Source organism: Apodemus sylvaticus, chromosome 9 (genome assembly GCF_947179515.1).
Source record: "Apodemus sylvaticus chromosome 9, mApoSyl1.1, whole genome shotgun sequence".
Lineage (NCBI taxonomy): Eukaryota > Metazoa > Chordata > Mammalia > Rodentia > Muridae > Apodemus > Apodemus sylvaticus.
The window spans coordinates 93261681-93277002 of NC_067480.1; the positions used below are offsets into that span (position 1 = coordinate 93261681).

The 15322-nt window shown below is 47.3% G+C and overlaps 1 protein-coding gene across 1 annotated transcript in view; it reads left to right on the forward strand.

The window, feature by feature from the left end:
* The first annotated feature begins 6768 nt into the window (after positions 1-6768).
* Positions 6769-15322, forward strand: part of B3gat2 (beta-1,3-glucuronyltransferase 2) — a 90477-nt gene continuing 81923 nt past the window's right edge. Inside the window, exon 1 of the mRNA XM_052192599.1 lies at positions 6769-7362. Coding sequence (XP_052048559.1) covers positions 6769-7362 — 594 coding nt within the window. The remainder of the gene's footprint in view (positions 7363-15322) is intronic.

Consider the following 15322-nt stretch of genomic DNA (forward strand, 5'->3'; position numbering starts at 1 on the left):
AATAAGGAACCCGAAAGGTCTTGTTTTCTAGTCTTATAATCACCAACTCATGCTCAATCTTGGTTCATTCAACACTTCTATTTTATGTGTTTAAATATTCAACATTAAAAATACTTCCATCTATATTGTTTCCTTTGATTCTTTTAACAGCTATAAAAAGTAGGTTATGTGATTTTATATAAGAATCCCTAATAAATTTCTGTTTAATATACATGCCCATTTTAAAGACAGTAATGGGGGAAGTGGAATTTTAAATGCCAGTGTGGCCTTAATACCATTTTATTGGGTTTTTATACATTGTATTAGTAAGTGGAAAATGACAGATACTATCATGACGTATAGTTTTCTCAATTCAAAACAAAAAAACTGTTTTTTTTTTTCTTTTTAGGTAATTATTATGGTCAGGGATGGAGAGATGGTGCAGTAGTGAAACATTCATTCTGCCTTCCCAGAGGACCAGAGTTCAGTCCCCAGCACCCACATTAGGCAGCTCACAAGCACTAGCATCTCCAGCTCCAAGGGGTCCAACAATATTCTCTAGTCTCTGTGAGCATTGGCATTCACACACCTGCACATACACATCAAGTAGTGAAAATAAATTTTTAAAGGTGTACTGAGTAATGTCAGTCTCTAGTTTTGTAGAAAATGAGGTACTGATGACCTCCCTCAGGGTTACTCTACACAAATGGGATTCTCGTGGGATTGGAGAGATGACTTAGTATGTAAGAGCGATTGATATTCTATCAGAGAACCCAGGTTTGGTTCCCAGCACCCACATAGCAAATCACATCCATTCCTACCTCTAGTCCCAGGATCTGATACCCTCTTCTGATCTTCAAGGGCACCAGGCATGTGGTCCCTAGGCATGCATGTGGTCCCTAGGCATGCATACATGCAAGCTAATCATGCATTAGCACTCATGCATGCAAAAAATCCAAAAAGCAAGAGGCATTTTACTGAACAGACTACATTTTGTTCACAGCTGCAAATATCTGAAATTTTAAGAAAGCATTCTAATCTCAAAATATTCTGGGATAAAATAATAAATTGTAAAGTGTAATTTTTTTTAAAAAGGCAAGTTTTAAAAGGATAAGGAATTCAGATCTATGAAAATAGACAAATGAGCCATTTAAAATGTGTTCTGGATGTCATGATTCTGTCAGTTATCAAGTAAAACTGGAGGCATCTCTGAAATTCGAGGCTAGAAGCACTTGACATGTAGCTTTCTTTCATGTAGCTGTGTCTGATATTTGGACAGAAAGCACTCATGTTCACATACTTAGTTAACATGGTATCAACACCTTCATATTAAACCATTACTTATACATGAATTAGCTCTGAGTCTATCAACTGATTTGCACAACCACATCACCATCATTTAGCTATTTATAAACATGCAACTGTATAAGGGTATTTTTTTTACTCTTGATCTCTTTCTTGCTTGACTAAGAATACCAAGGATATCTGTCCCCAGTACCCACTTGAAGGTTGGTTTAGTCATACTTGCAAAACCCCAGGCTCAAATGTCAAGAAGGATCAATTCACCACGGTGGGCTAATCACCCTGCAATCTCTGTGCTACAGAGTCATGGCCGCAGAGTCCCTCATCACAGCAAAGGCAAATGTTTAGTTGGGATGAATGCTTTTCTTGCCAACTCCCCAGATGAGATTTTTTTTCACCTCTGTGTATTTGAGAACAAGTGAAGGCAGAGATACCGGCAATCCAAGGCTTCATTAGTACAGGAGAAGCAACGCTCACTTTGCTACACAAATAATTAGAGAGATTAAATGAGAATAAACACTGAGAGGAACTGCGGAGGCTCTGAAGTTGGATAATTATTTTAATTACTCTAGTGACTTCCACCAGCCTTCATTATCAGCCACAGATCAAATTGCAATTGTTTTATGTATGAATATCATGAGCGTGAGCTATGTGGAAAGGCACAGCAGATACCCAGGAATGGTGGGCCCTGAGCACGACACTTTCCTTAAGTTATCTACAGTGGTTCCCATTCCAGACCCTGATAAACTCTACATATTTTAAATACAATACGTTTTTCTATACTAGAAAGTGTTCAGGTCTGGGGTTGTCTTAGTTAGAGCTTTACTGTTGTGATGAGACACCGTGACCAAGGCAACTCTTATAAAGGGCAATATTTAATTAGGGCTGGCTTATACAGTCAGAGGTTCAGTCCATTATCATCAAGGCAGGAAGTACAGCAATATCCAGGCAGGCATGGAGCTAGAGAAGGAACTGAGAATTTTACATCTTGTTCTGAAGGGAACCATGAGAAGAATGATTCCAGGCAGCTAGGAGGAGGGTCTCAAAGCCCACCCCCACAGTGACACACTTCCTGTAACAAGGCTGTACCACCTAATAGTGCGCTCCCTGGGCCAAACATATTCAAACCACCACAGGGGTTTTTGTTCTTCTGATACATTCTTAATAGCTTTGCATCTTTGCTTAGATTTGATTATGAATGATTTGAGGTCACATTTTGAGTAACTGAATGTAAAACAGTATGGCACATTTAGACATTTGAAATAAATGTCACTTAGAATCACACCATCTTTATTGCATATGCTTTATTTAGGGTAAACCAATTTCTCAGTTCCACATCTCCCTGTACCAACTTAGGAAGAAAGTAGCCCACAGCACCTGAGATTGCTTCCTTACGTGTAGGGCCAACTATAGCCAGTCTTGCTCAGAAAATACCTTTCATTTTATACCTGTGACAATTATGATTCACAGAGATTTCCCAGGTAATGCCACTTCTGGAAAATTACTTTGTGCCCAGTTTTATCTCCTCCCTTGGGGATTGTCTAACTTACCCCCATTTAATATTTTCAAAATCCCATGAAGTATATTATATATTACTACCTACCTCCATTTCCAGATAAGGAAACTAAGTAGAGAGGACAAGGAGTGGGACGTGGGGTACAGAGGGAGGGAGAGAGAGAGGGAGGGAGGGAGGGAGGGAGGGACGGAGGGAGGGAGGGAGGGAGGGAAGGAGAGAGAGAGGGAGGGAGAGAGGGAGAGAGAGATGAGAGAGGAATAGAGGGAAGAAGGGAGGGAGAGAGAAAGGGGGGATCAATGAGAACAAAGTAAAACAATGTATAGCAATATGTATAAAGAAGACAAGAGGAAATCTGTTACTTTGTACCTATTACTGGCTTCTGTTGCTAAAAGAAGACACCTTCACCAAAGAAACTTAAAGAAGAGGCTATAGGAACTTATATTTCCAGAGGCTGTGGGTAGGGAGCAGCAGGGTGTGTTCCTGAGCAGGAAGCTCTCACATCTCAACAGGCAACCAAGCCAAGAAAGCAAAGTAGATGCTTCCTCTCAAAGCCCACCCCCAGTACACAGATGGTCCAGCAAGGCTACACCTCCTACATTTAAACAGGTGAATCTAGAAGAGGCTTTTTCATCCAAAACACCATAGAATGCTAACCTAAGAAATCAAAATATTTTTTTCTAAAAATGAAACAGACTTTCAGAGGCTCCCTGACTCAATTTATAAAAGTTGAAGGTGACCTAACTGACAACCAAATCCAGGAAGGAAGACAATCACCAAGGGAGGAGATAGACACAAGGTACGGACTGTACTAAATAGTTTTATGCCAACTTGACAAGCTAAAGTTATTAGAGACAAGGGAATCTCAAGAAAATGCCTCTATGAGATCAGACTGCAGGCAAACCTGTAGGGCATTTTCTTATTTAGTCATTGGTGGGAAGAGGGCAACAGCCCATTGTGGGTGGTACCATCCATGGGGTCTGTAAGAAGGAAGGCTGAACAAGCTAGTCAGCACCCTTCCCTGGGCTTTGCATCAGCTCCTGCTTCCAGGTCCCTGCCCCAACTCAGTTTCTGTCCTGGCTTCCTTCAGTGATGGACTACACTATGAAAGTATAAGCCCAATGAGCTCTTTCCTCCCCAGCTTGCTTTTTGATCACAGTGTTTCATCACAGAGATAGTAGTCCTAACTAAGACAAGGGCATGGGGAAAGGAGTGTCACAAGAGTCCTTGAATATGTCTTAGGTGTTTGAGATCAGTGATTCTGTATGCGAGCTAACATCCCAAGTTAGATTCCATGTTTGGTGGTCAAAGTATCCTGTCTCTGACTAGCCCCATTCCTGGGGAAAAAACATAATTCAGACGAGGTTTTACAGGTGTGGTGAGACTACCAAAGACATCCCACTGAGTTTCACCCTCAATATCTCTAGACATTTCTCTTCAACCAAACTTGAAATTTCCAACAGAGCTGGGAAGGATTCATAACAACTTTGGGAAGGGGAGGGGACTGGGCACATTTGTGTGTTACCATCTCAGATTTAAGAAAAGCTTGTTCAGATTTCCCTTGTTCCTCTTTCCCTTGGGATGCTGGCACAGGCATCATGCCCTGAGGTAGAATATGGCAGGGGAGTCTGATGGGATCTTTGTTTTGGGATCTTGGACTCAGCTTTGGGCTCTGGGTGACACAAGAAAGGCTAGGATTTACTTGGACTGTGGGGAAAGGGAGAACGTTTGAGAACTCACTCTTAGATTTCAGCATCTAAGTGTAACAAGGGCCCTAGAAGGCACCTAGACCTTAACACAACTAACTCCATGTTGGAAGCACCATTCAGGGTGTAAAACCCAGCAGGTAGACCTCACCACCTGCCAAACCTAAAATGAGGCCTTATCCATCAAAGACATATAGCGCCGGGAAGTCTCAAAATGCACTAACCTTGCTTTTTACCTTTTGTAGTTCCAATTCTGGCTGACTGTTCTTGTTAACTGAAGTATGTCAGCCCAGAACGTGGTTCTTTGTGCTTAAAATCTCACCCCGAGGAAGGATCCCGAACACCTAGTGTAGTCACCGGCTGGCTAATAAATGCTTTATATTTGCTTAAACCCACGTCGCAGCAGTCTTCTCCAGTGACTACCCACAACATAAGAGAGTAGACCTGAAAGAAAAATCACAGCCACACAGCCAAGGTGAAGGGCAGAGCTGTGTGAAGGTGGGGGACCTGCCCTAGGGCGCTCCACTCCACAGGAATATAGACAAAAGGATTTCCATGAGACAGAGAATGTCAGGTTGTGGAGGGAAACAGAATCAGAAGTGATTTGTTGTGGGGAAGGGGGCCTAGCAGCGTGGCCCCTTAATAAGAACAGCCTGCGGTCCAGCTAATAGGCTCTGGATATAGGACAGTGTCTTCCAGGTGTTTCCGTGGCACCGCTTGTCATCATCTGACCCGCTTGATTTGATGGTGTCATCTAGGCCAGTCACTCCCAGCCAGGCTGTGCTGATGATGTGCAGTGAAGAGGCAGTGGGGTCTAGCCAAGGACGCCCACGCTCTATTTCCACTAAGTCAGTTACCACTGACCTCAGGAAATTCCCTTAAGTCTCCATCTTCCGCTCCTTCATCCAGAAAATGAAGGTGATTCCACTTCCAAGGGCCTCCTTGAAAGGATTACAGGGATGGTCACGAGGGATGGCAAACCGGGAAGGCTCCAACATGAACAAAAACAAGTTAAACATTCTCAGCCGGAGTTGTCAAAATGTCTCCCCCCCACAGATCCAACTGTGGCTGAGCAGTTGGAATTGATTTATTGGAATGGGCTGACACACATGCCAGTCACCTATGTGCGGCACCCCTCCATCTCCGTGGGCTTCTATTGATTTTGGCCTTTCAAGAGAAAGTGGTTCTGCTTGCTGAGGTTCTGTGCACCAGAGAGGAAGGACGGCTTTGTTCCCTCCCTCCTCCTCCTTCTGCTCTCTTTAGGTCTCGGGACTCATCCCCACGTGAATGGGTTTCCTTGGCTGATCTCCAAAGACCCAGGAGCTGAACCCTGTGGTGATCTCAAAACAGCATCTACACACACACACACACACACACACACACACACACACACACACACACAGGCAGAGGTCGCGCAACCCAGCAGGGATCATCCTGCCTCCCTCTGCTTCTGCCCGCAGGCAGAGCCTGGTGCTCCGGGGGCTCAGACCCCGCAGAGAGCCTTGGCCCTTCCCGCCTCCGCCCCGCAGCCCCTCTCCGCCAGTAGCAGCGCTGCTATCTTCCCACCGGAGCGCTAGGAGGACGCCGGAGTCTGCAGCGCCCCCGCCCCCTCGCTTTTTCTTTCTTTCCCTGCTTTGGGATCTTGCTGTCTGGAGCCGGCAGAGGTTCCGAGAAGGAGAGAGCTGCGGGGAGCGCAGGTTTCTGCCGCGGCGCTCGAACTGGAGGGAGCTTAGGGGCGTAGCATCCTCGGTGTCCACCCCAGATCTCAGCTGCACCGGTCGACGTGTGACGGAGGAAAGCCCTCGGCATCATCGGCTGCCGCCTTCAAAAGGGTCCGAGAGCGCTCGCCCAGGCCGGCAGCCGGATCCTCTTAGCCCGCAGCGACACGGGACGGGAGCGGCGAGGCACTAACGCTGGTGGGTTCCAGGCTCGCACTCCGGAAAAGAGCGCAGCAGGAACCGCCGCCTGGCTCGCACTCCGCACAACTCCGGGACCTGCGGAGCGCGGCTGGACCGTGTCCAGATTCCCGCCGACTTCATCCAGAGTGACCCACGGCCCCAGCCCGTCCTCCTGCACCCTCTGGAGTTCTAGCTTGTCCTGCATCTGCGCCGATCCCGCAACGCCCAGGTCCCCGCAACGCCCCGGGCCGGTTAGGGAGCGCGCCTGCCGCTGCTCCGATTGCTGCCGCCGCTGCCTCCACTGTCCGTTCCCCATCTGGAGCCTAGTCCTTGCCGGGGGTGGTATCCGAGACACTGGAGAGCGCGCACCATGAAGTCCGCTCTGTGCAGCCGCTTCTTCATCCTTCTGCCCTGGATCCTGATCGTCATCATCATGTTGGACGTGGACCCCCGCAGGCCCGCGCCCCAACTCACTTCCCGCCCCTACTTCTCTCCCCATACACTGGGCTGTGGGGGCTCCCGAGTCCCGCTTCGACGGAGCAGCCCCGGGCGTGATGCTGCGGAGAAGCGGAACGAGTCTCGGCCTCAGTTGCAGCCGGAGCCGCGCTTGCCAACCATCTATGCCATCACACCCACCTACAGCCGCCCGGTGCAGAAAGCCGAGCTCACCCGCCTGGCTAACACCTTCCGCCAGGTGGCGCAGTTGCACTGGATCCTGGTGGAGGACCGCGCCACGCGCAGCGAGCTGGTGAGCAGCTTCCTAGCTCGGGCTGGGCTGCCCAACACGCACCTGCATGTGCCCACGCCGCGGCGCTACAAGCGACCGTGGCTCCCGCGCGCCACCGAGCAGCGCAACGCGGGCCTTGCCTGGCTGCGCCAGAGGCACCAGCATCAGAGCGCGCAACCCGGCGTGCTCTTCTTCGCCGACGATGACAACACCTACAGTCTGGAGCTCTTCCAGGAGGTAGTGGCCCGGCCCCGATGGGGGTGGGGGGGACAAGGGGCGGTTGGGACCCGAGGGGCCGCGTGCCCTTTGTGCTTCCTGTGCACTTCTGAGTTCTCAGTCCCTCCGTGCACGCATCCCGGAGTCGGCGTGGAGCAGCTGCTGATGGGCCAGTCCCCAGCCTCCTCGGCTGGCATCGTGGGTGGAGAAGGGGTGTTGGTGGGGAAGAGAGTCTGCCCTGAGATGTCTTGCCCAGACCGGGATTGTGTTCAGTAAATATAGAACAGGTGATTTGCCCAACTAGATGACGCCCAAAGCTGGAGCTGGGCTTGATTTTCTTGGAGACTGGATCAGTTGCCTACAGGTGATTCTGAATGGAGCCGAATGTGGGACAAAGACGATACTAACAACTCAGCTTAGGGACCAGTCTCTTCTAGTACAGCCACGCCCCTCACGCCCCCCACGCCCCCCACGCCCCCCACGCCCCCCACGCCCCCCATATCCCCCACGCCCCCCACGTCCCCCACGCCCCTGTGTGAAATTGATCCTTGGTGCAAACACCTACGTGTATGAGGGAGGGTCTTCCTTCCAACTTTACCTATCGCATTGACCCACGAATTAGAATTATTCTGCCCAGTCCTTAAGGCCCCGCCCCCACCCCTGCCCCAGGCATCATCCGGATGGCCTGCTGGACCAATCATTCTCTGAGTGGAATTTATCAAGCCACTCTTGGTTGGAAAGATTGCTGCCTTGTGTTCCCTGAGCGCTGCCCCGCCCCCTGATGCTGAAGTGACCTGCATCACAGGGGAGGCCACCTGCGTGCAGCGACAAGGATAGAGCAGGTGGCCTTTCCTGAGGCTGTTCTGTGATAATGTTGTAGGTCTGTAAAGGGTTGGTCATTCTCTCTCTCTCTCTCTCTCTCTCTCTCTCTCTCTCTCTCTCTCTCTCTCTCTCTCTCTCCCTTCTCCCTCCCTCTCCCTCTTCTTTCTCCCTCCCCCTCCCCCCTTATCCTCTCTCTCCTCTCTCCCTATCTCTCCCGCTCTCCTCAGCACTTAGTTACAGCTGAATAAAATCTTAATTTCCTTGCCTCCTGGGACTGTAGTTCTCCATCTAAAATTCTTCGACATCCAGCCTCCTAACGACTCCCCTGCCTCCACTACCCCCAGAAAACTGGACATTCAGGAGATACTGTGTGAGCAGGATAGCAAACTCTTAAAACAACTGTGTGACCTGCAATCAAATGTCCTAAGTGTCCCCCACCTTCACCCTTTCATGTCAGGTCGCTTTCCTAGCTTCAGGACAATGACGGTACCCTTCCTGTTTAAAAATTATTTGCCACCCTCCGTTTCTACCCTCTCCCTGTATAAGCGGAGCAGTAATTGTTCTCTAGTGTCATTTCATGGGACTTGATGTTCACATTTCCCCAGAGAAATAAGCTTGGTTTGGTGTATAGCTTGGCTTTTAATAGACCCACGATTAGGGTTACCAAACGAGTGCTTTAAAGTTGGACTTTTATTTTAAAGTTGAGCTGTTTCTTTGCTCTTTGCTCTTTGCTCTGAAAGGAGGACTTGTGTTTTGAAGCAAAGACCTTTAACTCTAAACACTTGTTTATTTTTAAGCCAAGTCTTCATTCTTGCCCAACTCTGAAGTCACTTTACCTATGTCGTCTTGTCTTGTTTAAGAAAAGATAGTGCACACTGCTGTTACTTGACATTTGAGGGTGGCTAAGCTGGGACGAGGTGGGGGAAGGATTGCTTCTAGCCCCGCGCCCAGCATGTTGGCACGAGGCGTTAAAGGAGTAGAAAAGCTGGCACACGCAGGCTGGGAGACAATTCAGATACAGTCTCCCCATGAAAGGAGGGCTTGTGTGGGGAGTATTAAAGGGCAGAAGGGAACTGGTGATGCCCCCCCCCATTGGCCTGTGGAGGGGGTGGGGAGAAGAGGAAAGAGTGAAGGAAAAATTGTATTGGCAACAAGATAATAATTTAAAAAAAAAAAAGCAAGTGAAACTTTTAAGGCACAAACATTCCATACAATTAGAAATAGTGTGCTACTAATATTGTCAGACGGTTTGTAACTTTTTGGGAAGAGACACAAAATACACAGCAATGTATTGTCCTTTGTCACCGTAAGATTCAGGGCGTTCAGTCTTCAAAACCTCTCTCTCAGACAGCAGTCTAAGGCCAGTCCCTCCTCCCAGCTATACATACTCACAGATTGGGCTTTCCTTGTTATTAATGTGCGCTGCATATTTCATTCTCTTTATTACAGTCTCAACATGACGCCCGATGTGCTTGATTACTGGGCTTTAGGCCTCCTCCTGTATAGTTTCCAGAATTTCATGTTTATTTGCCTTTAAGTGCTTGGTTTTATTGATGGCGTGACTCACTCTGCACCCCTTCCTGAATTAACGATTCAAGGTGGACTGCAGTCTAGACACTGCTCCCTGGGAGAAAGGGGAGAAACCTATAAACTACGCAAGGCTCGGCTCCTGGGCGAGGAGGAGAGGAACAGAGCTGAGGCCTGCACCTCTGCCCTTTCTATTGACCACATGGACAAATTTGTTTTTAAGTTAATTGGTCCTTATGTAAAGAACGATTGTCTCAACACAGGCTCCATCTTCTGTTCACAGAGCTTCTAATCTCCAGAGCTGATGGTTTAAGGGGGGGGGGGGGGGGCAAGATAAAAGGAAGAAAAGGAAGCAGGTACCGAGTTCTGGCTTCAAATGAAGGAAAGTTAAAAAAAAAAAAGAAGAAGAAAGGCCACCAAATTAAATTAAAGACGCAACAGGCAATCTGCATCCAATTATTCCTCTCTGGTAACTGGGATAGCATCTTTTTTTTTTTTTCTCCTGTACAGCTAACTAATTTCAGCTTCCCTTTTCAACTGAGCCGTGATGCCAGGGAAGGAATGTTTGCACTGAATGAGAACAGAATCCATCTGCAAATGGAGCTGAATGAACCACAGCCTCGGAAGCTGTCCAAGGGGAGGGGGAAGCGGGGTGGGGCGGGGGAGGCGGAGGCGGAGACGGAGGCGGAGGCGGAGGCTGCAGGGTCTTCACAGGTTTGCCACACCTCAGCTGTTCCCCGGGCCTCTCAGTGGGCAGCAGTGGGATTTTGCCCCCGATGGATCACTGGTAATCCTGCTTGCCTGTCTACATTGATCGTGCTTTCTGGGAAAGCTTATTTGCAAAGGATTTTGGGCTGCTTTCATAATAGCCACAAGTTCAGATAAGTGGGACTTTATAGCTGGTCATATTTTCAATAGCACTATCGACCAGACGTCTGTTCTTCAAGGCTTCCCCAAGCTTAAAATGATGTTTTTCAGCTGAAGGTAGTTTCACCTTTGGAAATCAATTGAATCGAAAGGTTTTAAAAAAAGAAGAAAGAGCACTTGCAGAGCAAAACCCCAAAACTTTAATGAGATAACACAGAAGACAAAACCAACCAAGAGAGTCAAGTTGACGCCCTGTCAGCTAATGAGACGGTGTGGAAGGCCTTTGCAGAGAGCAGTGGATGAAAGGGTTTAAAGGCCCCTCCTTGGGATTTCATTCTGGATGCTGTTACCTGTCTGTGTGCTGGGCAGACAGAGCCATGGCATTCTGTGGTCCTTTGCTAAAGCACCAACATCTCCCTTCTGCAAGCTGGTTACCAGAGGAGCCATAACCCAGACACTTGGGGTTACAGTGCCTGGCAGCCTCTCCCGGTAGGCACCAAGTGCACCCCGAGAACGGGCTTGATTTTTCTTCTCTCTTTTCCCCTGACCTCGTTACCTAGCTTACGGTAAAGACACCTATGAGCGTCTCGCAGGTGTGGCCTGGCAAGGCTGCCCTGAGCACATCCCTTGTAGATTATGCCTTTCCCTCTGAGCCCACGGTAATAGGCCATAGGACTGATGCAACGTGATTTTATTGTTTTATTTCTTACTGACTGTAAAACGGCAGCCAGCTTTCTAGAAGTTAGATCTATACATTTTCCCTTATGCTCTCCTCTGGATGAATATTATTACTTGAGTTATGGTTCTGCTGTGAGAGTTTTCCTGAGACCCGTGGCTTCGATGTTTTAATGGACCAGAAATAACAATTTGGGTTTAAAAGACGTGGCCGACCTGCCTCTTCCCATTGTGTTTTCCTATCCCTCTTCTCCCCTCTGCCTGCGTTTCACTGATGAGTCTCTCACGAGCAGGCATAAAGACATGCCCAGAGTATCATTTGGCGTGACGGATGTGCGTCTTCGAGGCCTTTAGGTTGTTGTTCGCTGCCTCTTGGAAACGAAAGCGGGCAGCTCTGTTTCCCTCTGTCGGTTCCACTTGCCTCTAAATTACGAGCTGGTAAATTTTCTCTTGTGTGAGCAGTAATAGAATAGTAATTGCTTTTAAGACATGCTGAAAAAGCAAATAGAACAAAAGTCGCCGGTCTCATTTCGCCACTGCGGGTGGCGTTCAAGGTGTGTGCGTGCGAGTGTCACGGGATTCAGCCCTGCTGAGCTGTGGAGATCGAAGCCACTCTCACGCTAGGATATTCTGCAGGCTGGTAAGGAAACGCATTATTGTATGTTTGATTCACAGGGCTAGCGGAGCATGAAATTTGGGGTTTGTATGGTTCTCAGATCCTCTTCTAAAACATAAGTAAAAAACGTTACAGCCATCCATAGAATGCTTTTCCAATTTGCAGAGGCAAAACCAAAATGCTTTTTTTTTTCAGTTGTGCTTGATATATGTTTTTGTACAGTTTTAAGTAAATATTAAAATTTTTCTTTAAGCCGGTGGTTCTCAACCTTCCTAATGCTGTGACCCTTTAATACAGTTCCTCATGTGTGGTGACCCCTCCAACCATAAAATTATTTTTGCTGCTACTTCATAACTGTAATTTTGCTGCTGTTATGACTTGAAATATAAATATCTGTGTTTCCTAATGGTCTTAGGTGACCCCTGTGAAAGGGTCACTTGCCCACAAAGGGGCCTCTAAAGCACCGCTCCAAATAATTATGGAAAACTATGGCAAACAAGATGGAAAATGGTAGAACTCAGTCACACAGAACTTGCACCCGAGGCTTGGGGATCATTGCTGAAGAGGGAGGCAGAAAGATTATAAGAGCCAGAGGAACCAGGAGTTTACCACAAAACTGTGTCTCCTGAAATGTCCGAAGCTATGCCCATTATCAGCGGACACATTTTAAGAATTGGTCTCCTTCCACCATGCGGACTCCGGGGATCAACGTCTGGTTATCAGCTTGGACAGGAAGCACTGCTGCTTACTGAGCCCACCTCCCCTCCCCTCCCCCCCCCCCCGCGCTGATACCCCCCTCGCTGACCCCTCCCCTGCTGACCTCTCCCCCACTGGCCCCTCCCCTGCTGACCTCTCCCCCCGCTGGCCCCTCCCCCGCTGGCCCCATCCTTCCTGTTTTACCTGTAGTATCTCAGGCTGATGGTGCCTGCTGAAAAGGCTCCCAGCACCCCCTACCTCTGTATTTAGATAGGAAAGCAGTCTTTTGATGAGAGATTTTAACCAATAAAATATAATGATGGTTCAGTGTTTCCCACCAGTTGTTACAAACAGTATCCTCATTTTAAATAGAAGTTCCCAAAGTACTTGCAGGAACAAGAACTTGAATCCAAGTACCGTGGTCTAACCTGAACAACTAGCTACCCCCAAACCTCCTTTTTAGCAATCCCAGTTGTGTGAAACATGGCACAGAAGTCGCCTGAGGTGCCCGTCTGTCTCCACTAGGTTTGGTCTTCCTTCTTGACTGCAGCAACTCTTTAATTTTGTGTTTTGAACTCTATGGATGTGCAGTACTGGGGACTAAATTCTGCCATTTTTTACCCCTGAGCTATAACTCCAGCCCCACTGTTTATTTAAAATTAATACTAAGTGAGGTAACCCAGACTCAAAAGGTGAATCATGGTATGCACTCACTAATAAGTGGGTGTTAACCTAGAAAACTGGAATACCCAAAACATAATCCACACATCAAATGAGGTACAAGAAGAACGGAGGAGTGGCCCCTTGTTCTGGAAAGACTCAGTGAAGCAGTATAGGGCAAAACCAGAACAGGGAAGTGGGAAGGGGTGGGTGGGAAAACAGGGGGAGGGAAGGGGGCTGATGGGACTTTCAGGGAGTGGGGGTCCAGAAAAGGGGAAATCATTTAAAATGTAAATAAAAAAATATATCAATAAGAAAGAAAGAAAGAAAGAAAGAAAGAAAGAAAGAAAGAAAGAAAGAAAGAAAGAAAGAAAGAATTATAGACATGCATACAACATGATGTATATAGTCTTTCATGGAAAGAGTATTGGTGCTTAACTAACAGTCACCTCGTATATTCTTCATGGTGACTGATTAATATAGTCTGCAATTTTGAAATATATACGATTATTATCTGCATTTACTATGCTGTACTATGTATGCTTTGTATTTTATCAACCAACTGAAATTTTGTATACTTTAGCCAACAAATCCCTAGCCCCGACTAACCCTTGCCATTTGATCTTAGGATGATTTCACATTCTCCCTCGCTGTCTCTAACTTGTAGACCATTTGATATTGGAGAGGTTTTTTTTTTTTTTCACATCAGTTGAAAATTGCTACATTTGCATGTAAACTATATTCATAATTTTTTTAAATTATGCATTCCTGTGAGTGGTGGTTAAGAATCTCCAGAGCTGGGGAGATGGCTCAGTCAGTAAACTGCTTGTCTTAGAAGCACTGAGGCCTGGTTATCAGGGGAGTTTGATCCCCATGATCCATGTTTTTAAAAAAACAATACTAAGTGTGGGTGTGGTATGCTTGTATTCCCAGATCTGGGGGCTCACTGGCCAACCAGCCTAGCCTTCTAATGAGCTTCAGGCCAGTGTGAGATAGTGTATCCAAAAACAACAAATAGACAAAAGCCAAGATGGATGATACCTGTCTACACACACACACACACACACACACACACATACAAAACAGACAACATACACACACATGCACATACATACACATAATAGACAATATGTACATACACATATACACACATATACACACAACACATATACATGCATACACATATACACATACAATATACATACATACACACACAGGTGCACTGTATGTATGTTCAGCTTAGCTACATGCACAGCTGAACACTCATGAACATGAATGCCCACACACAAGCATTCTGTATACATACCTGAGCATACACACGCACACACACACACACACTTTCTGAAATTAAACATTAAGGTGTGTACATACCAGCAACTTGATCTCCTAGTCTTCTGTCTTCTCAGAATAGACAGCCTTAGATGCAAGGACATTTCAGGGCACAGGGATGGGTGATAATTAAATTGTTGATCGTTGATAATTGAATTGAGCTGGATGCGTGGATGGCAGATAGCTGCTGCTGTCCACTCTGCAGGAGACACACAGATGTACTTGTAGAACTCTTAGGGCACAGCAGCATGCGCCTGATGTGGGCTGCTCATGGCCAGCTCTTTCAGAACCGCATACTTGCTGGCAGGATTGTTCTTGTTCTTCTGGAGTTAGGCCTATCCCTAGATTAAACGCTTGTGAGACCCTGGCAGCTCTCCCAGGCACTGGGCCGGTCCTGTGCAGAAGGGCCTGGCGGCCCAGCACCGTGCTCTGTGCTCTCCGTCGCTTTCCGTCTTCCCCAAATCTCCCTTGGTGTTTGGTATTCAAGGCTCCTATAAGAAACGGATTGGATCTCTGGCTTTCTCTCTGGAGGAGTCTAACAGCCTGACAGACAGGTCTCGCTTCCTAGTCTGAATTGCACAGGCTCTGGCTCTCACCCCATTTGCACAGCCCAAGCTTTTATCCTAGCATTACTCAGTGAAGGGCCAGGAAGGCAGGAGAGGGGACATTGAAGAATTCAGATCAGTTCATTCTTTGCTTCGTCCAGTTGGAGAAACAGCTAAAATGAACACCTCAAAGGATACTGGGAGATTATCTGGTACACTTCTATACACACTTGCCACCTAAGTG